This window comes from Oryza brachyantha, chromosome 9 (genome assembly GCF_000231095.2).
Source record: "Oryza brachyantha chromosome 9, ObraRS2, whole genome shotgun sequence".
Classification (NCBI taxonomy): Eukaryota; Viridiplantae; Streptophyta; class Magnoliopsida; order Poales; family Poaceae; genus Oryza; species Oryza brachyantha.
In genome coordinates, this window is record NC_023171.2 from 9,461,125 (window position 1) to 9,487,188 (window position 26,064).

The 26,064-nt window shown below is 38.3% G+C and overlaps 1 protein-coding gene across 1 annotated transcript; it reads right to left on the reverse strand.

Moving 5' to 3' along the window:
- Positions 1–5,343, reverse strand: LOC102710618 (putrescine hydroxycinnamoyltransferase 1-like). Its single transcript, XM_040527400.1, has 2 exons — positions 4,842–5,343; positions 1–1,170 (listed from the first exon to the last, which is right to left on the reverse strand). The coding sequence occupies exons 1-2, from the start codon at positions 5,274–5,276 to the stop codon at positions 289–291; spliced, it is 1,317 nt and encodes a 438-aa protein (XP_040383334.1). The 5' UTR covers positions 5,277–5,343; the 3' UTR covers positions 1–288.
- Positions 5,344–26,064: the final 20,721 nt, after the last annotated feature.

Below are 26,064 nucleotides of genomic sequence, written 5' to 3' on the forward strand. Positions count from 1 at the left end.
TGAGACCTTCCTTCTTCATACTAGTCATTTTCATTTCCATTTGATTTTTTTTTTGTACATAGGAACTTAACCAACAAGGCAGCAACAACCCATCACACTTGCACTTTTGCACAGTACCAGCATTATAGTACTAATACTATTACCACTGCAAAATGCAAATCTTGCATTATGTTTACTGTATGAGAGTATGACACACAAGAGGCAGCACACGTCGACACCGCTCGACCGAACGGTAGCACCACCTCGGCGTCATCTCTGCTCTAAGCTCCGGGCACCACCGCCACCGTGTCACTCGCTGCCGTAGAAGGCCTTCTCGAAGCACTGCAGGTACTCCGGCTCGAGCGCGAAGAGGACGGACACGCCGCCGCCGGTGCCGTCGTCCTTGTCCGGGGCCTGCGTCACGTACGCCGTGCCGCTGCCGAACATCTGCGCCGGCGCCACGAAGCCCGGCCGCCCCCAGCCGAAGTCGGCGTCGTACATGGGCATCCCGAGCCAGCTCACCACCCACAGGTCCGTCTCCGGCATGAACTGGCCGCGCGCCGCCTGGCTCCCCTTCTCGGACTCCACCTCCAGGAAGTCGATCACCGACCGCACGAAGGCGTCGTCGACGCGCGCCACCGCGCGCTTGATCTGCTCCGCCGCGAAGCCCAGCGGCTGCGACAGGATGTCGCGGACGGTCACCGTGACGAGGTCGCGCACGATGGCGTTGCCGAAGTAGGGCGACGGGAGCGGCGGGCGGAGGCGCTGCCGGATGTTCGCCGGGACGCGCAGCCGCGACTCGGCGTCGTGGGGGAGCCCCCGGGCGACGCACATGGCGCGCCACAGGTGCGCGGTCACCGCGCAGTAGGTGGACACGCCGGGGGCGCAGGCGGCCTTGATGTCGGCGAGGAGCTTGGGCGGGACGGAGTAGACGCGCGTCACGAACGGCCGCGGCAGCCCGTTCAGGTAGCTCGGCGAGTACACCGGGTGCTCGAACGGGACGTGCGGCGGCGACCGCGCGCGGAGGAGGGTGCGCTCGTGCGACGGCGGCGACGGCGACAAGTCGGCGGCATCCAGCCCGCGCGACAGCCCTGTCCACGTCCGGATGAACTGGAACGCGCCCGCGCCGTCCATCGTCACGTGGTGCATGCCCGTGCCGACCGCCACGCCGCCACACTTGAGGAACGTCACCTGCACCAATCCAAAGTTCAATTCTTTTTAGAAAAAATTCCCATCTAAATCAACACGAATCAGCAATCCTGATACCATGACATAAAAATTCACGCTAAAGCTAAATTATTCTGTGCATTTGATCTCATTTGCATCAAAATGTTGACTAAAGATTAAAAATTATGTGTCTTTCGGAGTGCCAAACTTCCCCAGGTCCATCAAGCAGCCGCCCAGTTCACAACTTTTCTACTGTAATCTTGAGGTCACCAGACAACCATACCCTAATAACATCGATATAATACTCCACTTTCTCCAAAATGTCAACAATGGCGAGCTAAGCATCATGATCGTGTCCCTTGTCTCTACATAACGGTTGGCAGTTAAAACTCATCCAACCTTTCAGAATTCAGAGGGCCTGAGAGGGCCTGTTTGGGAGAGCTTCTTCCAGCTGCAGTTTTTCCTAAAAGCTACTTCTGCCAGAAGCTGCTCCAAACGGTCCATAGTTTCTGAGAATCAATAGTTACATATTCTGAAAAATGAACTAAGAATCCAGAATCTGGAGAAGCTGGGTTTAGAAGTTTTTCTAGATTCTCAGAAGCTAGCTAACAAACAGCTGCTTCTCATAATCTAAAACCCCCCAGACAGACCCAGAGACTGCATCATGACAGCAACATCAGGTCCTAGTTGCAGCCAAAAAATCACGCCAAGATCCACATGCGTCTCCAATACAGAATGCGGCTGATTCAGTAGATTAACATTACTGTCACAATCTTGGCATGGGCCCATGGCCATCTTGGCATGTTTTGTCTTCTGTTTCAGCTCAAATCAAATGATAGATGGGGCAGTGGCGGATCTAGACAGCGATATTAGGGGGGTCTGAACAAATTAGATAGAGTTTTAGCCTCCTTTCTATTGATCTTTGCCATAAATTTTAGGGGGGGCTTCGTGGGGCCTCTAATGGTTTAAACGGGGGTAGCGGGGGCTTGAGCCCCCGCCGCCCCCATGCCAAATCCGCCCCTGAGATGGGGACCTTCACGCCGATGCTAATCTGAAGAAAATTTTCACTCGTTTCATCCGAGTAAAGCCACATCCTGATAAGAACCATGGGCTATGGACGACTCTAAAGCTACAAAAACATCGCATTCGATCGGAGCGCGAAGCGATAACGCAAACGGGAGCAGTGGGACACCACATGTCTAGCTCAATGATTCAGACCAGGTGCAAGTGTTCCTATATGTGATTATCTCATGGTATCATGGGCAATGGAAAAGATAAGAGCTAGGAAATCAAAGAAAGACTGTGTGCAGTCACGGCACAATGATTAGCTCTTGGTTTACATAGGATCAGTGTCTTTACAAAATATAGTTTCTGTGATTTCTGTAGTGTAGCAGGCAAGGCATCAGGGATTTCCAAAATTATGCAACTTGATGAACAACTATCACAGTGTGCTAAGCAAAGGTATCCTCAAGAGACGCCAGGAGACAAAACTACACACCGAAAGCGTCGATGAGAGCCATGGTCACCCATGTTCAGAATGGACCATCTGCAGTGCTGAACTGCTGACAGCTGTCCACAGAGGACAGAGAGAAGATCTCAGGCTTGATTGATTTCGCCTTTTTGTATTAGGGGCGGTTTAGTTTCTAAAATTTTTCAACCCAAAACCATTACATCGAATCTTTGGACACCTAAATAGAGTATAAATATAAATAAAATAAAAAATTAATTGCACAGTTATGTGAGAAATAGTAAGACAAATCTTTTGAGCCTAATTAGTACGTAATTAGCCATAAGTGCTACAATAACCAACATGCCCTAATGACGGATTAATCAGGCTCAAAAGATTCGTCCCGCGGTTTAAATGCCAGTCGTGAAATTCGTTTTTTTATTCGTGTCCAAAAACCTCTTCCAAAGTCCGATCAAACATCTAATATCTAATGTGATGTCCAAAAAATTTTCTACTGTCACTTGTACTGGAGCACTACAAATATCTGAAGAGCATAAAGCTGACAGTTGGCTAATCACTGGTCCTATGCAGTACTATTACAGTGACATGTGGGGTCTTTTTTTTTTCTTTCTAGAGAAAAAAACCAATTGATATATTTACAAACAAAAAATAATTTAAAAATAAAACTTTATATATGTGTTCATAGCGATCGAAAAGCTTTGACTGAAAAATTAACCACGATAAAAAAACTCCAAATTAACTCTAAATTTAAGATTGAAAATTTAAATTTTAGCTTATAAATATAAACAACAGACAAAGTACAGGGGGTGATATAATTAGTGAACCATATTGCCCATTATCCAAACACCATTTGTGATAGACAAAAAGGTGTTCTGGAAGGCGGTGCAGAATAACACTATAGGCTGTATGATCGCTCACAAAGTCAACCCCTCTTCTCCAATAATACTAGTAACAACGAGCCCAATTGAATCCAAACCAAGATGCATGTCCTATCCAGTATACAGTAGTATCATGCTCTCATGCATGAAGAAACTAATATACATAATACATATCCAGTAGTACCTATGCAATGGACGATGTATTTGAGTATCTCTACATGTTTGTCAACGATGACAGAGTTGCACACCTAGAAATTAACTTATCCGCACACACTACATACGTACTACAATACAGGCTACAGCTCGCCGGAAACATCTAGCGAGGTGGGACCCGGCGATAATTGACAGCGGATCGATAACTTACAGAAACGGTCAATGTCGACATGTATGTAATGTACTACCCGGTCTAACGGAAGAATGCAACAGCACCACACCACGCAGCTAGCTGCAAGGTAATCTTGCTTGCAAATCTCTATTAATTAAAGGAGAATCTAGAAGCAGGGCATCGGATCGGAGAGGGTCACGAGCTGCACAGCAGCATACCAATTCAGGATCTGTCTGAAGGCCAATTACCGATATTAAAAAAGAACAACATAAAAATCCCTAAAATTAATTCAAAAATCAAAGCTCATCGTTTAGAAAGAAATATTCACAAACTAAAAATACATTATAAATAAAACTTTTATATACGTCTTATCGATATAAATGCAAATAATAGAAAATAAACTACAATAAAAACGTCAAAATCAAATCCAAATGTAATATTAAAAATTTAAATTTTTGCTATAAGTTAAGGAAAACGAGACTCTTTAAGTTTTAAATTTAAATTCTAAGAGCGAGCGGCATATACGTCGTGAGATAAACCATGGGTCACTCCAGAAAGCAACAACACGTACACGACGCGAGACCAGCGGCTATAGCAAAGATCGATGAGCGGAACATTTTCGTTTCTGTTTCGATCTTGCCCAAAATTATGGACAGTCACCCATCCAAGGTAATAAAGCGTCCTGTTCCGGACACAGTTTGCGAGTCCGCGTCATCCGGTGGGTTAACGCATCGAGACCCGATACACTGTACAGGTGGGCCCACCGGGACGTGGCCCCACATGCCAGCGAGGCGATATTTATGAGGCCGACCGGGACGCCCGTACTTTTCAACCGACGTGCCGCGCGCAAACAAGGATGTTATTATTACCGGATTTAATTAACAGTAATAATCTTTTCGTGGAAAAAGCGCGGAAATTAACCGAGAGGGGGGGGGGGGGGGTAAAATTGGGGGGAAAGTTAACCGTGATGGGGGGTGATTAATTGAAGAGTAATTGATTAAGTGGGGATTGGTAAGAAGAGGACCTGGATCATGGCGAGCACGCAGGGGGGTTCGCCGGAGGCGGCGAAGGGGACGAGGATGCGGCGGGCCTCGGGGGAGGGCTCGAAGTCGGTGAACATCTCGTCGCCGGTGAAGTCGGCCCTGGCGACGACGAACAGCGCCCCCTCGCCGTTGCAGTCGATCTCGAGCCGGCCGCCGGGCCCCGCCGCCAGCCGGCCAGCCAGCGGGTAGAACGGCACCAGCGCCCTCGCCAGCGCGTCGCGCAGCCTCCCCGGCGCGAAGAACCCCTCCGCCTCCGCCCCCGCGGCCGGCTCCGCGGCCGGCGGCGCGGGGTAGTAGTAGACCAGCGGGGTGTGGGTCTTGGGCACGGCGAGGTCGAGGTTGGAGAGCCACAGCCTGTGCCGCGGCGTCGCCTCGCTCGGCGCCACCAGCGTCGTCTCCACCACCTCCACCTTCATCTCGCCTCTCTTTCCTCTCTCTATCTGCCTTGCTTGGGTTGTTTTGTGTGGTACGGTGCAGACAAGCGAAAGGGGGCGTGAGGGTTTATAAGCAGAGGTAGCCAGAAGTACGAAGCGACTAGCCTCTCTTTCCTTTTCTTTTAAAATAAAATAGTGTTTCTAATGGAGGATGAAATTAACTTATTTTAGGGCATTTGGTTCGCATGGTAGAAAAACACAGGAATAAAAAAACATAGAAATTGAAGTAGTATAAAAAATAAAAAAAATATAAAACGTGCCTTTGATAGTGCTATAGAAAAAACACATGATTTCTTTTTCAGAAAGTTTCCAAAGAGATTAGACATCTTTCTTATTTTCCTGTAAAAATAAACTATAGTAATGCAATTGTAAGAAATATTTTGTTTCATTTCCTATTAATCAAAGGTATACATAGAAAAATATTCATAGGACTGTGAATCCTATAAAATTTCTATATCAATCGTTCGAATCTAAGAATCCCTTACGCTGTCCGTTTTCTTTGGCTCGTGTGGGTAACCATTTTGAATGGTATCTAGATGTGTATTTTAAAAACATTATATAAAACTTTATCGTGTTATATTTCCGATATAACTTTAACTTTCTCATGTTTCACCTTCTCCGATGAAGTAATGATTACTGAGTTGAATTAAATTCATCGTTTATACCCTAAATAACTATAAAAATAAATAAATAATCTTTCGTCTCAAATACAACCAAATCAACAATCTAATATGACAAAACATTTTAATAACAAGAGTTACTTCTGCAAATTTCATTACGGGTATAAACACAATTTATGCACTATGTTACTTTATTCATCCTACGAAAGCTTTATTTTTCACTCACCTTACACTTACCAATAAAAAACTAAAAGACTAAAATATCATGTATTTTATCAAATCTCAATACAACTATTTTATATATTATTTATTTTCAGTGCATTTATTACTTGCTTTCACACACTTCAATGGATTACTCAAAAACAAACTTATTTTTGGAACAAACCAGAATGACTAAAAAATGATCTTAGTTTGGAACGAATACAATATTAAGCATGGATATAATTGTTTAAGGCACTATCCTTTCCGGCCTTTTGGCTCAACTATTCATCTCTTTTATTAACATGCTTTCTAAAATGCTAATACTATTTTTTAATAAAAAATTTCTATCAAAATTTAATTTTAAAATCAAATAATTTTTAAAAGTTTTTTATTAACTACAGTTGTTGCCCGTTGATCAAGTGGGTATTGATTCTTTGTAACTTCGTATAAAAGTTCGGATGTAGAAATGTACGTGCGAATAAATGAATAATATAGTCTAGGTTTTACATACTGCTCTCCGAAAATCCCATGTAGCCGGGTTAATTGGAACCGATGAAGGCCTCTTTCGGCTGCCCTGTCAAGTTAACTAATCTACCTCGTTTTTCATGCGCACGCTTACTAAACTATTAAACAGTGTATATTTTACAAAAAATTATAGAAAAGATATTTTAAAAAATCATATTAATCTATTTTATATTTTTAATAATTAATAACTAATTAATTAATCATGTATTAATCTATTAATACGTTTTTCGTGCCGAGTAAGTTAACTTACCGTCCCCTCAAAAGAACGCTGCCTAAGCATCCTTAAAAAGTTGGAATATTAAGGGATTTACATTGAGTTGATATACAAATATAAGAGTACAATTTAAATTTGAAACTTTGTCATCATAAAGACATTATAAGAAAAAGTTTATCACTCATAAGCATGATAATTTAAAACACTATTGTTTACATTTTCTCCACACATAACTATTGACAAAAGTTCCTTTAAAAATATAGAAGTCTTTAAAATGTCGATATTTCCATTCGACGGCACGCTTCTTATTTTCTAGGTGACGTTATTTTGTATCGTGCATTAAAAGAAGCTTATAAAGTTTGTCGATGGTAACTCTACTAGAACCGATTTTCGTTTCGTTTCGGTTTTGTACCTTAGTACTTGTATTAAGCCTTTAATTGTTTTGTGAAAATTGTCTCTCTGTATCACGTTTTCTTCTCTAGGTGACGTTACGTACCGGGTCTCAAGAAACTTGAGAAGTTTGCGGTTAAGCTACTTTAAGTGTGGAACCAATTCTCATTGCAGTTCTTCACTTTCCGACATGCTTTATGCTTTCATCTTTACAGACAAATTGTGTTACTCTATCGCACATAAGTTAGGGTTGTGTTTGGTTGACGGGTATCTCTGGACGAAATATGACTACTTAGTTTTTGAATGAGTTTGATTTGTGGAGGAAGATAAATAGGGCGGTCGGGAAAGAAAATATTTTACGAAGATGTTGGATGAGTGTATGCGGACAAAATGGATGGATGAACTCATCTACCTTCACTAACAATGATCATTAATGATTATTTAGTAATAATTAGCATATTTTATCATTAATCAGTAATTATCAACTTTAAATTCCTGTTAATAAGGGTCATACATATATTTTCTTGTTAATTTGTCTAATTACGATAAGATTTATCAGTAATTCAATATGTTCATCCATCCACGCTCATTCATCCAACTAAATAAAAAATTGAATTATCTAATTCATCCAACAAAATAAAGTTGGATTACCATATATATTTTTAAAAATATAAATGACTATATCTCATTATACCTTGACCATAAACCCAACGCATCTGAAGGACCCATGTAGTTGCCTTTTACTAGCCATCTTGACAAATTTTCTTCTTTGCACTGGCAAAATGACCACAGTGTGATTGTATGGAAAAAACCAAACATAATATTTGCAAATGAAAAATAATTTATAAATAAAACTTATATATATATATATATATAACGATCTAAAGTCAAGACTAAAATATAAACTACAGTTAAAAGACCCTCAAAATCAATTCTAAATTTAATTTTAAAATTTAAATTTTGGCTTATAAGTATAAGCATAAGTGAAAATACCATGGTGCATGATTTCATATCGGAGAGTCGATCTTTTAGTGTACTTTCCATGGTTGATGTCCTTCCACATCAATATATGTTGACACCATGCTACTGCCTCCGTTTTAGATTATAAGATTTTTTGGGTTTAATTAAGTTCATTTACGTATACTTGTATATATTTTGAATATGTGTCTAGACTCATTAGTGCACAAATGAATCTAGCCAATGTTAGAAAGTTTTATAATATAAAACAGAGGGAATAATAGTTTTTGTTTACACTTATAACATAATAAACCAAGCTTTGTTTTCTTTTTTTTCTTTTTACCTAACTGAGGGTCGGTCGAATAGCTTTAATGTTGTCATAGCCTTGGCGCTTATTTTATTCACGTGCTCTGACATTACTACAAAGTAAAGTTAGATTAATGCAGTGACGCATAGCGAGAAAAAAACGGCATAGCACTATAACAGCTTCACTGTACAGTAATATAGCAAATCGACGTGCAAAGCAACAAAAATAAGAACAATTTTATGGTCACCGAGAGTGATAAAATTTTACACTAAAAAATTCTAGAACCATAAAATTACTATTTTACACAGTAACGTATCACTGTAACAAAGAAATATATAGTTATTTATCTCAAACATAAGGCTAATATTCTTTCAAAGGGTTATCGAAGGCATAACCCTGTCCTTCCCTCACTTTGCTTTGCAAAGTTTAGAGGATCCAATTCCCTTTTCTTTTCTCTCTGAAGTGAAACAAGCTACAGTTGTCGTGAAACACGCCTGTTTTACAGTGATAGACGGTTGATTTAACTTATACAGCACGTGAAGAATATGCCATTTTAGTATAGTATATATTTCCCTAAGCCTTTTCACGTTAGCAACCTCGTTTCATCTCAGCTTGCGAAGGTCATTAGTAAAAAATGACTCGTCGGATCACAATTTCGACAAAGATTATGCAGCTTACTCTAGCGGGAGAGTAATTAATCAATTAACCTTTCGCTGTACTTTACTGACCCACGGAACCTCACACAACCTGATTAGCATGTAAGATTACGTGTTTAAATCTTTATATGAGTATGGATTTTAGATTGAGTTAAAGTTTCCTAGTTAGGCTAAGGTTTCAAAATTTTCAAAATAAAAAATTATTGTATATATTTGAGTGGATATAAAGATATAAAAATATCATTCTCTGTTTCGGTGCTCGATTGCCGGGCGCCCCGCGCCCGTTGAAATTTGCCGTCTTTGCGGATGGTTTTTAAGTAAGATTTAAGCTGCGCCAGGGGAACTTGTCGACTGTCCCGATTAACAGCACCAGTACCTATCGTCGTGCGTACTAATGTTTCCTTTTTATCTGTGGTTTCGTTTTCGTGTCCCGGTTTTTCCTCCGTTCCTATCCTTCCCGTAGCTGACATGGAGATTTTCAGCTCTCTTCTCGCTGAGAAGACATAAGCAAAATGACTTACTAAAAATAATTAACATGTGAAACACATACACATAAAATATTCTTAGCGATTTAAAAATTAAGACTGAAAAATATATTACAATAAAAAAACAAAATAACTATAAATATAAATTTAAATTTAAATTTTAAATTTAAAGTATAAGCACAGAAGAAAAAATGGATGACTTTGTAACCGGCGGTTGGCTGTACTATTTGCATTGTTACGAGGATGCATGTAGACGTGTTTCGGTGTTTGGCCGCTCGGTTAATTGCAGCAATGGAGTTTTAGGAGAGCTGACATGTCCTTTAGTTATTGGTTTTGAGCATTGCTCTATGTACTATTTGTACGATGATTGTGCGATGAAACATTTCTCTTCTAGTTAGGCTTTGGGGCCCATGAGCACCGCAACATTTCACTCCTGCCCAGCATATCGTTATATTTAATTTTACCAAGATTGGATGAAAATATTATCTACGTAGAAATTGTTATTGATTTTTTGGTGTTTAAATTAAGTTGGCCACGAAATAAGAACGTGTTAGGCATGCTGTTAACTGGGGCCTGCCTTTTAGAGCTGTGGTTTACTAAAGACAAAACCAATTTTAAACATTGAACTTAAATTTTAATGTACAATTATATTTGTTTCAAAAGTCCTATAAGGATATGAGTAATGCACACTCTTTCGAGCTCAATGTAGTCAAAAGCAATTGGAGCCACCATCAAAGGGGTTTTTAGACTTTATACCATCCTCTTCAATACCACACTCCCAATACTGATTCTCAAATTTTTTATGAGACCCAACAAATTTTGGATTCAGTGTCATTTTGGATACAATATAATATCACGTGTGTGCCACATCACCCGTATGACGTGGCATTGGATGTGCAATCTAGATTTCACCGTTCGTCTTCTTTCTACTCTTCATTTTCTTTTCATCTTTCTTCTAGCTGACAAGCCACCTCGAGCTCCAGCTAGTAATCTCTCCCTATCACTCACTTTCATTTTTCTCATGACCGATGAGGTGCCTCAGGCTCTGGCAAGGCCCTTGCCTAGCGATTGTTCCACCTCACTCTCTTTTCATCTTTCTCCTGGCCATTGAGTCGTTTGGGCTCTAGCGAGCTCTCAACCTACCGACCTTTCCTCTTTTATCCGCCACTGCTCCTCCATGCTTCAGTCCCCACCTTCCTGACCCTTTACTTCGTGTAGTAACCACCAACGGACTATATGGAGCCCCAGGTCGATGACCGAGGACAAGATCGATAGTGGTGGCTAGGGGTGAAAACGGAACGGATATTACCATTCGTCAGCCCGTCCGAATTAATTTAGGATAAATTCGGGTCACCAAATCGGGTATCCGGAAGATAATACGGATTTCGGGTTGGGTTCGGGTATTTTTTTCTCAAATAGAAATACGGGTTCGGAAACGTGGTATCCGATGGATACGAGATGCCCGGCAAAAAAACGGGTACTACCCGGTTAAATATCTAGATATGACCCGGATAGTTATAGCCCATCAAAAGCCCATGTTACATTCAAATACAATTAAAATCCAGTAACAAGAAAACATTATTCTAAGTGTTCCATATATATGTATATTACCTTTATTTATACTTCTTGTTCATATATACTAACATACTAATAATATAATTTAATGAATCAATTATATTTCCTTACAAGCTTTACTAATGCTAGTTGTTACTTCCATGATATAGTTGTATTTAAGATTTATGAAATAGTTGAATAGCTATTATATATGTGATATATATAGTTGTTGTTTTGATTTGATATCCGAACATATATTCGTAACCGAGATCATTCGTATCCGTTTCGTATTTGTGCCCGATATTATCCGTCTTCGTATTTGTATTCGACAATATCCGTATTCGACCCGATCCCGAAAAAAAAATATGGGTTAGTATACGGGAAGGATGCTATCCGACCGTACCCGACCCAGTTTCACCTATAGTGGCGGCCACTAGGCCGGTTTAAAACCCAGCAAGGATAGGGAAAAAACGGCCAGAAAACCTAGGCTTGAGCCTAGCCTGAGCCATACATATACGGAATAATTAACTTTTTGCCACTCTTAGAAATAATGCTTACATATTTGTCACTGGGTCTACATGTCATAAACACATGAGGGCCCACATGTCATAGATAGCAGATGACAAATATGTTAGATGTCATTTCTAAGAGTGGCAAGAAGTTAAATGCCTTCTTTCTTGGGCTTTTTCAGGTTTTGGGCCTTCAGTATCGATAGTCGGGGCTGATTGTTTGGTCTTTTAGGAAAAAACAAACGACATATTTTTAAATAAAAAATAATTTATGAATAGAACTTTTTATACGTATTCTATAAGACAAGACTGAAACATAAACTACGATAAAAAAACACAAAAAATCAATCTTGAAAATAAGCTACTTATTTTTCTCCTCTCCCTCTCTCTAAAATAGCTCGATGCCGACGTCGACATGAAACAAGAAGAAGGAGGAGAAGAAAACAGGTCACTACGCTTTCGGAACTCGGAAGGTGTTGGATGGTTGCAATAGCACAATCTCAGGACGCCGCGCTTTCGGAAAGTATATCGGATGGGTACAAAATACCGAGACGTGGTTTTGTTCTTTCCCTTCGGTTGGAATCTATTGCCTTGTTTGTGCCGGTCTCCGTCGTCCGTCCGGCCGGGCATGCATCCATCTCCGGTCGACAGAAACTTCAAGGTGATACTCCAGTCTTAATCTAGACCAGGGGTTTCTCTTACCACGCAAGCCGCCAAAACCACCCTACCACGCTCCCCGCGGTACCCGCACGGTAACCGCAAAAACCGGGATGAATTTGAATCCAAAAAATTTAAATTTAAACTCGCGTGGTTTTCGCGGTTTACCGCGCGGTTTGCCGCGGTTACCGCGCGGTAAGCCCCGAAAACCGCGGTATCTATTTGCTGAAACAACACATGAGAACGGCGGTTACCGTGGCTTACCGCGCGGTTTTTGTAGCCGAAACCGTGGTTACCGCGAGGAGACCGCGGGTGGAATGTCAAATGCAAAAAAACTTTAAAAAATCTAAAAAAATACATGAAAAATAGGAAAATATTTTGTGACTATATTTATGACAATAGGATATGTTATAGGAAAATGAGAAAATTTTCGCATGACATTTTCTAAATTCTTAATATTGTAACATACGAACATACACCAGCGTATCACCCTTCACCAAATAATTCACTCCAATAACAAGTAATAACAACTTCATTTTGATTGTTGCGTCACAACTATACCTACTACCCATTATTACGAATAAAACTATTATGTACTTACTAAGATGCACGTATAATTTTTTTTTATACATATTTTCCATATATCCATCGTTGTATATTTGTATTTTAACATTATGTACCCTAGTGTCTAGTGTAAATTAATAATGACTCAACACAAAATATTCTTGACCATCTTCCTATGAAATATTACTTGCAATAATCTATTTTTTAATTTTGTTTTCCGAAATACTCGTTTATGATTTTTAATTACGCTAGGAATACATTTTTTCATTAATTTCTTTGACAAAACTACACTATATATCAACATATACTACATATATTTTTTATTAAATTTCCTTAAATTTTTTAAATTCTCCTCAAATTTAAACTCGGTTACCGCGGCTTACCGAAACCGTGCCTCCGCGGAGAGCACGGTTACCGCGGTAATCGCCGTGGTTTTCACGGTTTTGCAAACCCTGATCTAGACATAGCTAAGAACCCTAGCAACTAAATACTATTTTTTTTATTTTAATAGATAATGTTGACCTATTTTATATGTTTGATTATTTGTTTTATTAGAAAGCGGTACACAAATATGTAAAATTTTAAGCTATAATTAATATGCATGTGATGATAAATTAATCACAATAATTAAGTAATAATTATGTAATTTTTAATAAGATAAATAATCAAATATATGCAAAAAGACTAGTGATATAGTATATTAAAATTACAATACGGAGGTAGTACTAGCACATCGTTATCCGGCTGCCGTCGAGTCCAGATCCTCTGCAGACTACAGTATTATATATGCAGTACTGTACGCTGATATATAGGTCTATGGCTATGAGGCTCATATGTCAACATACAGTACTGCAGATGATCTCATTTGGCTATTACAACATTATAATACGGGCATACATAGCGTGCTGCCTTGTGGTATTCGACATCATCGATTCGCAGAATCAGTGTTTAATTCAACTTTGTGTAGTACAGGTACTACGTATATAGTATAGTATATGTGACGGACAAGTATATGTTCAATATTAATTGAATAATATACTCTCTGGAGTTTTATGTCATTGCGGACAAAGAAGCACAACTCGCGATGGCATGAGGCATCCACAGGTTTGAATTTGTCATCGGTCTAGGATTAAATAAGCTAGCTAGCTCAGAGAATCAGGCTAATTAATTAGGACCATTTTATTATTCTTAAGAAATAACTGAACGCATCATAATAATTTTTTTATTATAAAACTTCGGTGCTAAAACTTTGCACACAAATTTAGTATCTATACTTCATAATAATAACCATAAAATTTATCAATTAATTAAGCATTCTCATCCATCACTGTCTGGTCGAGTAGTACCGGTCAGTGCCCAGCTGCCATTGTTGCTTTCGTGCATCTATTTACAGCCATCCATTCGCGCCACAGGATCGGTATCAATATATTAAATCAAACTGGGTAATAGTTAATTGAAGATTATTGATTAAGAACTGATTCTTGTGGTCTTTGGTAATCTGTAAGTGGATGTCCATCGTGCTAATGCACATATTCATCGTCTGTCCAATTGGTCATTTAATTGTTATTTGTGAATTCTTTCTGAACTTTTTTTAGACAGGGAATATTCTTGCTTATTTGTTTTAGTATTTTTGTTTTTTTAGTGACTCAATGTACATATATATAAGTTATCTGCTCATCTTTGATTCTGGGAAATTTTCTACTGGTACTTGGGCTGCGTTAGCATCCACTAAGCGATTTTCGATTGTTTAAACATGCTTTTTAGGCTCATAAATACTAACATATTTCAACAAAAAAAATCATATAAAATTAAGCCTCTCATCTGGTATTTGTAAAGTAAAAATTTTACTAGTTAATTCAGTCCTTTATACCCTCAAATAGCTTAAAAAATAGATAATTCTTGAAACATTTAATCTCACCTATCTAAGCCGCCCTCTTAACAAGAGTTTAAAGATCGAATCAACATTCTTACATCTGTTCTATAAAAACTAAATTTATGAGGAGATACGACATATTACAACGAATTTTGATAACCCATAAATCCTCGTAGGTTTAGTTTTTACGAGACGAAGAGTATGATTAGCCTAGCGTCTGCTATAATCTACGATCATTCTAGTCATGCTAATTGCACATATTTGCAGCACGCAGAAGATAAAGCTGCCCACTCCGTACAAACATATCTGGAACATCGATTTGTTTGATTCACGACAGGGATATACAACTGAGCCGTATCATGTGTAGTCCACTTGCCTCAAAGTGCAGATTTTTCCCTTTGTGCAGATTTTCACTGACGAACGGAGACTGGAAATATGCATGAAAACATGCGAGCAATTCACGACGATTTCCTCAGTTTCGAGCATGTCAGGTCCTCATGGCCAGCCAGGCAAGTGGTGCGTACGCTGATATTCCCATGTGTGCTCTTTGATTGCTATTTATAGTTATTTGCACGTTACCTGTTCACTTTTGTTTATAAGTCAAAATTTAAATTTTAGAGTTTATTTTAGATTTTTTTATTAAAAATTATTTTTTAGATTTGTCTTTTAGATCGCTAAAAATGCATATATAAAATTTTTATTCACAAATTATTTTTCGTTTGCAAATATGTTTTTCTTTAAAAATAATTCCCTTGGCCTTTTCTTGTTTCTGTTTCTGCCATTGTTGCATGTTTAGAACTAATGCAATTCTCCGGTGCATTTCACTGCGTATTATACTACCATAGAACTAATCTTAGCTATTGATTAAAAATGCTATTTTTATATTTTATTAATTACTAATTACTGGTAGTAACTGATTAGCAGTATTTTGTAATTTTGTTTTTTTACGATGAAGATCACAATAAAAAGGACGATATCGTCCCTTCAAATTTCTACTACACCTAATATTGTTGGTAGTATAATTTAATCACAGTCGTCCGATAAAAATAGATCAACGGTGTGGATTAAATTCTATTACTAGTAAAATGCACCGGAGTTAACCTCTTAGAACTACTGCCTCTGTTTCATATTGTAAGACTTTCTAGCCTTATCTAAATTCATCAATTGATGAATATATATAATTTATATATATATGTAGATTTATTAGTATTCATACGAATCTAGATAAGATTATAAAGTCTTACAAAGTAAAACAGAAGGAGTAGTATAAAAGTAAAACAGAGGGAGTAGTAGATAACAAGTGTATTCTGGTTTCGGTCAGGAGTGAGTCTGTCCCTGCAATTGGGCGAGAATCAAACCAGTACTATTAAAAATTTGCTGAGAAGGGTCCACGCCGATTATGTGGCAAAATTTTAAGTTTTTACGACTGCTTTAGGCAACTGGTAGATAATTGAGTGATTATTTGTCTAATATTTTTTGGGGTGTTAGTAATAGAATTCTGATATTTATAAAGTAAAGTTTTTTGTTAATTCAATCTTTTATATCTCAAATAGTTATCATAGAAAATTAGATAACTCTCGAAACATTTAATCTCAAGCTATCTCAAACACTCTCTTTCAACTTTTCAAGAGTTTAAAGATCGAGTTGGCCTTCTTTACATGGTATGTTCGAGTGTTCGACCATAGCGTCTGCTATACTCTACGATAATTCTAGTCAATGGCCATATGCTAATTGCATAGATTTGCATCACGCAGAAGATAATTAAAACTGCCCCCTCCGTACAAGCAAATCTGGAACATTGATTTGTTTTTGATTCGTTGATAGGGATATACAGCTGAGCCGTACCATCTGAAGTCCACTTGTGTTCTCAAACCCCCGTGTTTTACTCAAAGTGCAGATATTTCCTTTGTGCAGTCTGGTGCTGACGAACACGGACGACTGGAAATGGTCACGGAAACACGCGACCGATCGCGACGATTTCCTCGGTCGGCTAGCCAGGTATGTGGTGAGCACGCTGATCACGCTGATTTTTGAATATAAAATATAAAGTACGACTAAAAATCTTAAATTAACTTTAAATTTAAATTTTAGCATATAAACATAAACATAAGAGAAAATATGAGACCAGTGAACGTTGTGTATACTTGTTGACGTCAAAAATATAATCTGACATGTCACACACGAAGATCTGGGAGTCAATCTTAGACAGCTCCAGTGCAGGACCTAAATCTCAGAAGGTGTGCGGGCGTGCCAGTCAATTTGATCCAGCAACTGACAAGATAAACACTAAAGCAAGCCAATCGGCTATCGAACCGATAGGTGACTAAATATCCGGCCGATCAGATATTGATGTTACGACGGTTAGTCGATAGGATGAACGATCGGCTGTAAAAAGCTTGAATCGGCTAGAAACTTGATCGAAACAGACTTGAATTAAATATTAGATCAACGTAGTTCACCAAGTTACTTATTAATCTTAGTCGATCAGACGAGCCCCTATAACCAGATCGAACTAGACGTGCAGAGATAGGACTTAACCAAGACAGTATGCAGTCGAGCATGATATGATTATAAAAAACATGAAGATCGATAAGGCTAATAAATGAACCGACGAATTACTTGGAATAAACAATGAATCATATGTTACGATTGACTAAAACCAACTTGCATGTAATTCTCATAAGCCGATGCAACATAAATAACTGCTGATCTAATCTAAATCAAGCTGATTGGTATAAAAACAATGCAATAAACAATCGGCTACTCTATTGATGTAAATATGATAAACATGTAGATCGGCAAAAATCATCGGCTATAGACGACAGACAAACAACCAAGATCTATAAAATACCTAGCCCAGATTGCTAAGAATAATCATAAAAGATCGGACTCAACCGAGACAGTTCAAGATTAAACCTAGTAATGTCAGGATAGATACTAAACAGATCTAGATTATTATCAAGCCAATGAGCCGATGACTGGTAACTTATCGGCTGGTACTCCGATAAAACAATAAGTAATATACATCGATCTGATATAAACTATTTGATAAACACAATCTACTAGATCGGACTGAACTGAGACTGTACTAGATTAAATATGTCAAATAGCGAATATCAAACCAACATAGATCGTCCAAAGTGGTCGACCAGATCAACTCAAAACATGAAAATGATCTAAGTTGAAACTGATACGATAACTAGCAATCACGCAACTAGATTAGAAGATCAGACTGAACCGAGACAGTTCTAATCTAGTCGAACGATTATTGTAGCCCGACGAAACGATGGACTTACCCCTCCGCTGGAGAACGAGACGATGCAGCCCCGCGTCAGGTGCCAAGTCTCGCCGGAGTTGAAAACCTCGGACAAGAAGGTGGCGATGCGCCGAAAGTAGTTGATTTATTGACTGATGTAGATAAAAAACAATGACCCCGGGCATACATATTTATACTCTCGGGTTGAGACTAGGTCGTGTTGGACACGACATACAACTCCTAATAGATAAAAAGAAAACAAACAAGTCCCGATCGAACTCTAATCTCTTTCAGATAAATTCTACCTAACTCTAATAGATAAATTTACGCTGCCAAGCCTTGGTCTTTACGATTCTCTATCGAATTCGAACTCTTCTAGATAAAATATCTATCGGCGATTACATCTTTCCTTGTCCGAATCCCATACAAAAATTTACCAAATTTTGGTGTTAATAATACTGTAGCAAAATTATCTAAAAATTATAGTATCACCTAACAATATAAAGTAAAAAAAAATAGTGTATTAGTAATACTATGATGTCCCGTTACATCAACAACATAACTAAACTATCCAAGTGCAACAAAGTATATATAGCAAAACAGCACTGAACTTATATGTCAGGTGTTCATGTACCTAATTAATAAGCAAGATTTAATACTAAAATGAAAAAACTTAAATGTATCAATGTATGGTGTCATCTTTGCATGGCACATACTCCGTAATAGATTATAAGTTTGGTGCTGCTTGAGAACAACAAGCTTGGTTCTATTGAAAACAGATGGAAGGCAGACCGATCCAATTTTGGTTGAAAATTGACTCGACATATATATGAGGAAAAATGTAGGACAACAAAAAAAAATGAGAAAAAAAATGTCAACATAAGTGAAAAAAATTAACAATGCACACAAATAATAATTTATAGTAACAACCAAATAGTTTTAAATTCATGTCTCCGTGCAAGACACTCTTGCAAATTATGTAAACTTTTAATATAGAGTAGCAAATTTTCTAAAAATTTATAGTATTGCTCAATAATATAACGTGAAAACATAGTACTGCTAATACTGTGATGTCCCATTGACCCATTACACCAACAACATAACAAAACTATCCGACTTGGTTGAAGTTCGGAAAGTCGAGTAATGTTACATTTTCACCAACACTTTTTACTATACAATACGACAATCATCGTAGTATTTGCAGGAATTTGTTTCCAATTTTTACATTCTCCCATTCAAATTTAGATCCTACCAAATTTCATCGAATTCTTATTGGCTGCTGCTCGGCCTGGACCAGACGTACGTGCCCGGGGCTACAGGCGGCAAATGCCGGTAGTGCTTACCAAACTTCGCGTGGAAATATTTTCTTCCGGGTTTAATAAACTAAAATTATTATTACTCCCACGGTCTCACATTATATGAAATTCTTACTATTTACTTGTAATTTTTAACCATTCGTCTTATTTAAAAATTTAGTGTAAATATATAAACTTATAAATAATACTTAAAGTACTTTTAATAATAAACAAAATAATAAAAAATAATATTTTTAATTTTTTAATAAGATGAGTGGTCAAACATTATTAACAAAAGTCAAAATCTCATAAAGAGTACTGAGGTTTAAAAATAATAATAAAAAAAAAAATCGCGTGGAGGTCGAGCCACGGCGCGCGTGGTGATGCAGCGGTGGCTGCTCGGCCTAGAACGTCGTGGTGGCGTCGTCCGCGACGTGGAGACATGCGGACGCGTCGTGCCACACGCCGCCTGCAGCCGGGCGGCGGAAGCGGAAACAGAACAGAACAAAACAGAAGCTGCGCCGCGCAGGCGCAGCGGCGGTCCGCGCGATCCGTCGATGGATCGATGGAGATAGGGCGGGGGTGACGCTGACTGCTTCGCTTCGCATTCGCGTCGCTGACACAGATCGCTGTATCAGCAGCAGCAGTACGTGCAGTGCCGTGTATTTCATGGCGATCGCTGGAGGTCAAAACCCGCCACCCTTCCAATGCCGTGGATCGCAAGGGGATACCGTCATGCATCTCGTACCGTCAAACGGACTTGCGTGGGTACTGGTACTAGTACTGGTAGCGAAAACGGTGTGACATACGTACCACTGAAAATGGACATCGATGATGCATTTAGAGTTGCTTGGTCAACTAGCATGGGGATGGTTTGTCTTTTTTATAGAAAAAAATTAAACGATGTATTTATTAAAAAAATTATAACTAAAAATTTTGTGGCTGAAAAGTAAATATTAGTGAAAACCCCCAACGTAAACTACAAATTTTATGTTAAAAATTTAAATTTTGACCTATAAACATAAACAGAAAACAAAATAATTGGCGTTGAGTTCAGACATGTGCAAAAGGAACAAGAGAACAAAATGGTGTTTGTATTGCCCGGAGTAAGGTCGCACAGTGACACTAACCCAAAGTGTGACACCTGACAGGAACACAAGACGTCGACACGAGTACACCTCCTTACTCATACTTAAACAGCACAAGTGGCCACGAAGGCCTTGAGAGTTTGGTCTGTGAGCCAACTACCGGAATTGAGTTCGCCCTGGGTAAACAACTTGCCAAAGGAGAACAAAACAGCATGCCCACGCAAACAAAATGCTTTTGCACATAAGCGGGCGATTTCACGATTGCACAAGACACAATGCGTAACGTGTGCTTCTCATAATAGTTGATAAACACTTTCTCTATGTTTTTTTATTAGTAACTAGTTGGGTGGCCCACGTATTTGCGCGGCTAGATTTAATTTAGTTACTTATTTTACTTATATTATGTTTTGATTTCTTTTGTTTTTCAAACTCTCATTATACTTTTAATTCTCTCAATTATTTGTTATTTTAAAATAACTCTATTAATGATTTATATACCGGTAAAATCGGTTATAGCATATATTAATTGTGTGTATATATCACAAAGTTTTGTATCATTGAAAGTATAGCACTCTATCTATATTATTGTTAGTTTTTTTATTTTCTATTTTCCTTCTAAAAACTCACGATGTAAAATACCTAAAGTATGCTTTCTTTTACCTAAAGGATGCTTTCTTTTATAATAGTTTGCATTTGGATCGAATAAGGTAGTGAGAAAAAACAACACAACGGACACCGATAGAATTGGCTTCCCAATAATATTCTTATGTTTTTCCTTTCAATCTCCTTCATAGATTTTGATTGTTATTTAGGTTATTTAATAAATCTTTACCCTATAAATAATTTAGGGTATGTGATCTAACTGTTAATATTTTTTTCTTTAGTTAATGTATTTGATTACTCCTGCAACTCTTAACATAATTTTTTCTATGCTATTTGATTTTAATCGTTAAAATATGAGATCAACAGTGTAGATTTTTCCTTTTTGTTCGATCTGACATCGCATAGAATAGTTCGAATTTGAATCCAATAAGGCGTTTAGAAAAAAAAAACAATACACGGACACCGAAAGAGTTAGCTTCCAAATAATATTCTTATCTCTTTCTCCATAAGGCGTTTAGAAAAAAAAACAATACACGGACACCGAAAGAGTTAGCTTCCAAATAATATTCTTATCTCTTTCTCCACTGGATCTCTTCGTAAATCTATACCGTTTATATAATTTGTGGTATGTGGAAAAATCCTAATAAAAAATTGAGAGATACCGATTGGAAATATTTTGATCTAGGTGTAGATTTTTTTCTTTTTCTCCTATTAATCTACACCGTTATAATCTAGACCCACCGTGATCTAACGGTGCATGTTTTTTCTTTTTCTCCGATTAATCTACACCGTTATAATGTAGAACCATCGTGATCTAACGGTATATATATATATTTTCTTTTTATCTGATTAACATATTAATTTTTAGCCCCTAGAGCAAATGTGGTCCTTCTTTCAAGGCTATCTGTATATTATATGACATATTTCCTTAGCCGATCAAATCGATCGAGTCCGGCATGTACATGTACTTATAGTAGCTAATTAGCCCATCAATCGATTAAGTTCATGATCTAGTGTATGTATGTAGAGCGGACATAAGTTAAATTATTTATATTTCTTCTAATCTATATTGTTAAATTCTAATCATATTATAATCTAGTGGTCGATGTTTTTTTTTCCTTTTTTTTCGATTTATGTGGTAATTGAAACACATTAATCTTTCTAATTTTTTTTTCTCACAAATTATACTCACCTTGATGCTTGATATTTATTAGGGGTAGAGAGCAAACGTTCAAATCGGATACCAAATCATACCTTGGCAATTTTTTTCTTATTTTTTCTTACCGTCTGTTTCCTGTTTTTACGTTAGGAAAGAGAAGTCAGTATTAGCTCCACATCACGTATCAGTATCCGATTCATGATTTTGGAAAACACCGAATCGGAACTCTTTTCTCTCTTTTTCTTTCTAATCTAATAAGATGAAGCGCCACACGAAATTTCTGATTAATCTATACCGTTATAATTTGGACCTATCTCTTTTTCTCCGACTAATCTACGCCGTTATAATCTAGACCCACCATGATCTAATGATTCATATTTTTTTTCTCCAATTAACCTGTTAATTTCTAGTCCCCAGAGTAAACGTGGAGCCTCCTTTCAAGCCTGTCTTTATCTATATATCTATATAGATCTATAGATAGATAGATATACACGTGCATTACAATTTATAGATATAATTGATAATCCCTGCGCAAGTGCATATGACCATATAAAGAGATTTTTTTAAAAAAATCATTTGATTTTTTTTTTGAGAAGTGATGATTTTTTGCGTGACATGGGGTATGAAGAACTGGTTGTTTTTGCATCACGTGAGGTGGGAAGAGGGCGGAGACTATGTTTATAGTTAGTACATATTTGATGTTGGTTATCTCAGTTTTAAACCAACCAACGTCTAATAAATGGAAATGAAAGGAGTACTATAGTTTCATAATTCACAGACTAGAAAGAAGATAAGAATGCGGCTAGCTGTATCACATCAGTGGACTATGAAGCTAATTTCAAAAATCTAACTTCGGTTTTCAATAAAAAGTCTTTTGATTCATAGAGCTCCATTTTATTACATCTTCGTTTTTTTAGGGGGGGGGGGGTCGATGATCAACAGACGAAGGCATGAAGCACTGCCAGTGCCAGGTGTTGTCCAAACTCGTCACAAATGAATTGGGCAGGTATTCATCTGGGCCGTGTCAGCCTGCTCGCCTGTTTTTCACTCGCTATTATCCCGGGCCCTTGCAGCGTCCCCCTCCAACAAGGCCTTGACATTGAGACACAGCAAACCGCGGCAATGGCCCAAGAGGCTAACAACCGCGCCCGTGCAGCTACGGATTCGGCCTGTGCGGGCTGCCTCTCGGGCCTTCACGGGCGAGTGATTGGCGGGTTCGGCCCCGGTCTCGGTTTTCGTTTCGGTCTCCGTTTTGGTTTTTGTTTGTCAATCGCCATCCATCTCTGTTCCCTACTTCCCTTCACTAGAAATATAATAGCGCCTATTCAAAAAAAAGAAATATAATAGCGTTAACGTAATTTGGATTGAAGATATAATTAAAAACAAATGTTATCACTAAGTCTTCGTCCATAATTAGCAAAAAGGTACGTGGATATCATTTATAAATAAGAGAAAATTTAACAAATGTCATTGACAAACAGTTCAATTCTAAAAAATGTCATCGACGAGTGTAAGTTATACAATATATCATTATATCATTGTACAAACGAATTTGTTTAAGAAATGTTATTGTCGTTAGGGTTTTGTTAGCATTTCTCCGCTAAGTCTATAATATGAACAGTGTATTTAACGATATGAAATATACAAAAACCTAACGGTAATGATATTTCTTAGATAAAATCGTTGGACAATGACAGTTCATAGAACTCGCGCTCGTAAATGACGTTTCAACTTCAACGTTTGTCAATAGTATTTTGTAGATTTTTTCTATAAATAATAAAATACTATTTGTTAAATTACCTATCTACTGAGATATTATTGATATGAAACCCACCAAGGTATACCGTGTCCACTCAGCATGGCTACTATATGAAGCCCTAACTGTCAACCCTATTGGCGTAGGTTGGGTGGGTGAGGTCCGGCACAAGGTCAAACATGGATTTACTCTACCCATGTCCAAGGTGACGCCATTGCCATTGAACTAAAAACTATTTGGATTTCTAAGGATTAATTTCTACGTGTTATTTTGTTTATAAGAATGAAGTATAGGAAAACTAGGAGAAATTTTTATTTCCTACAAGTTGTCAAGAGAAAAACATTGAAAATTTTCATCCACTCAAGCCTCTTAGAAAAAATCATATGAATTAATGTATGTATGTATTCCTCCTTCACTTTTTCAATTTTGATGGTCGAAATTTCTCCTAACCGAATAAGCCCAGAGTTCCCAAACTCAAAAATTGGTTTTTGACTCTCAGTCCAGATCAACCAAAATTATGAATCCCCAACCTTTTCTCCACCTCCCCCCTGGTTTGGTGCTGCATCTCTGTAGGTGCTATGGTACAATGGAGGGAATGGACTGCACATTGCAATGTGCTAATCCCCCCAGTCAAATTGGCGCGCAAAACCAGCAGCTTCCACAGTGTAGAACTGCATAACCATCTTGGCAAATACATCGGCCCGCTTTCAAAATGCAAACTAGAGATGAGAACTGAGAACACGAGCAACACTACAGCCATAGGAGAGAGCACACATCAAACGGCCGGCCCATTATATAGCACCACAACAAGTGTTCCATGAACAGAGCCTACTTAAGCTACAGCGTTCCACAACGACAGTGATACCTGGCTTTAACACGAGGCAAGATCTTGCAACAACGACAGAGGGTCATCGCCAGCAGCAAAACAATCAAAACTTGCGTCCTAAGATGCTTCAGGCAATCAGGCTAGCTGCTGCCGCTGCTCACCTGCATTTCACATCCAGGATGTGGACGTTTCTTCCTCCAGGTCGTCACTGAACCGTAACGATGCGGTGCTGCGTACCTTGGGTGAAAGCACGAGACGCATCTGCCTGGTTTCCTCGTCACGGCTTCCTCTTCTCTTCTCCTCTCCTCTCCGGCGATCAAGGCACATTCAGACGCCAAATGGAAGCATTTTGTGCGTGTGTGCTACACGATCACAACGTGTGGTTGGTGGCGAGCTGGAAGGGGGGTGTGTGTGATGGATGATGCTACCAAACTAAGGTGCCTGGTCACCTTTCTCTGAATCGCTGGGGGTGTCAAAAGAAAGAAAGAGAGAGAGAGAAAAAAAGGGTGGATCCATGCCTCGTTTGCTTCTGGCTCAATGCTGTAAGATGATCGATGGCCAGAAACGTGGGTTGCATTGGACAGACCAACCTACTCTAGACTTTGATGAACAGCAATTTTCAGTTGGGTTTCAGGTGATAGAAACGACTATTTGTGCACCAGAAGTAAAAAAAAATAAATAAAAATTGCATCATCTTCTTTTTTTTCTTCTAGTTATACTTATAAATCAAAATTTAAAATTTTAATCTTAAATTTAATGTTGATTCTAGAGTTTTTTTATGTAGTTTATTTTTACGGCCTTAACTTCGAGATTGCTAAGAACATACATATAAAAAATTTATTCATAAATTATTTTTTAATTTATAAATATGTCATTTATTTCTTTTTTTTTCTAAAAAACGAACCATCACTCCCTTGTACTATCTTAGACGCATAGTTACGTCGATGTGTGAGTCTAACATTGTGCCTAGCTAGAGGACCTCAAAAAAACAAATTTCCGTACTCAAACTAATCAGGAAGCAAATCTCGAGCGAGAATTACTTGGCACCCAGGCATCAAATTTTAAATGTTCAACACAGGTACTACTAATAGTCTACCACTCACTAATACTATTAGTAGTACAACACATTTTTTGTCTTAAATAAAAAGAGCAAAGAGAAGAGGGGAAAAAATGTGGAGATGACGGGAAAGCCAAGCATCGGTTGGTGACCAGGGTTGGTCCGGGACGCCGCCTGACAACAACGGCAGCAGCAGCTGCAGCCAACGCACGCATGCG

What these genes read in the sequence shown, in the direction of transcription:
- LOC102710618 (XM_040527400.1), bottom strand. Translation starts at nt 5,276, where the DNA reads ATGAAGGTGGAGGTGGTGGAGACGACGCTGGTGGCGCCGAGCGAGGCG. An exon ending in GCGTGCTCGCCATGATCCAG is followed by an intron (nt 1,171 to 4,841) that starts GTCCTCTTCTTA and finishes GGATTGGTGCAG; the next exon opens with GTGACGTTCCTCAAGTGTGG.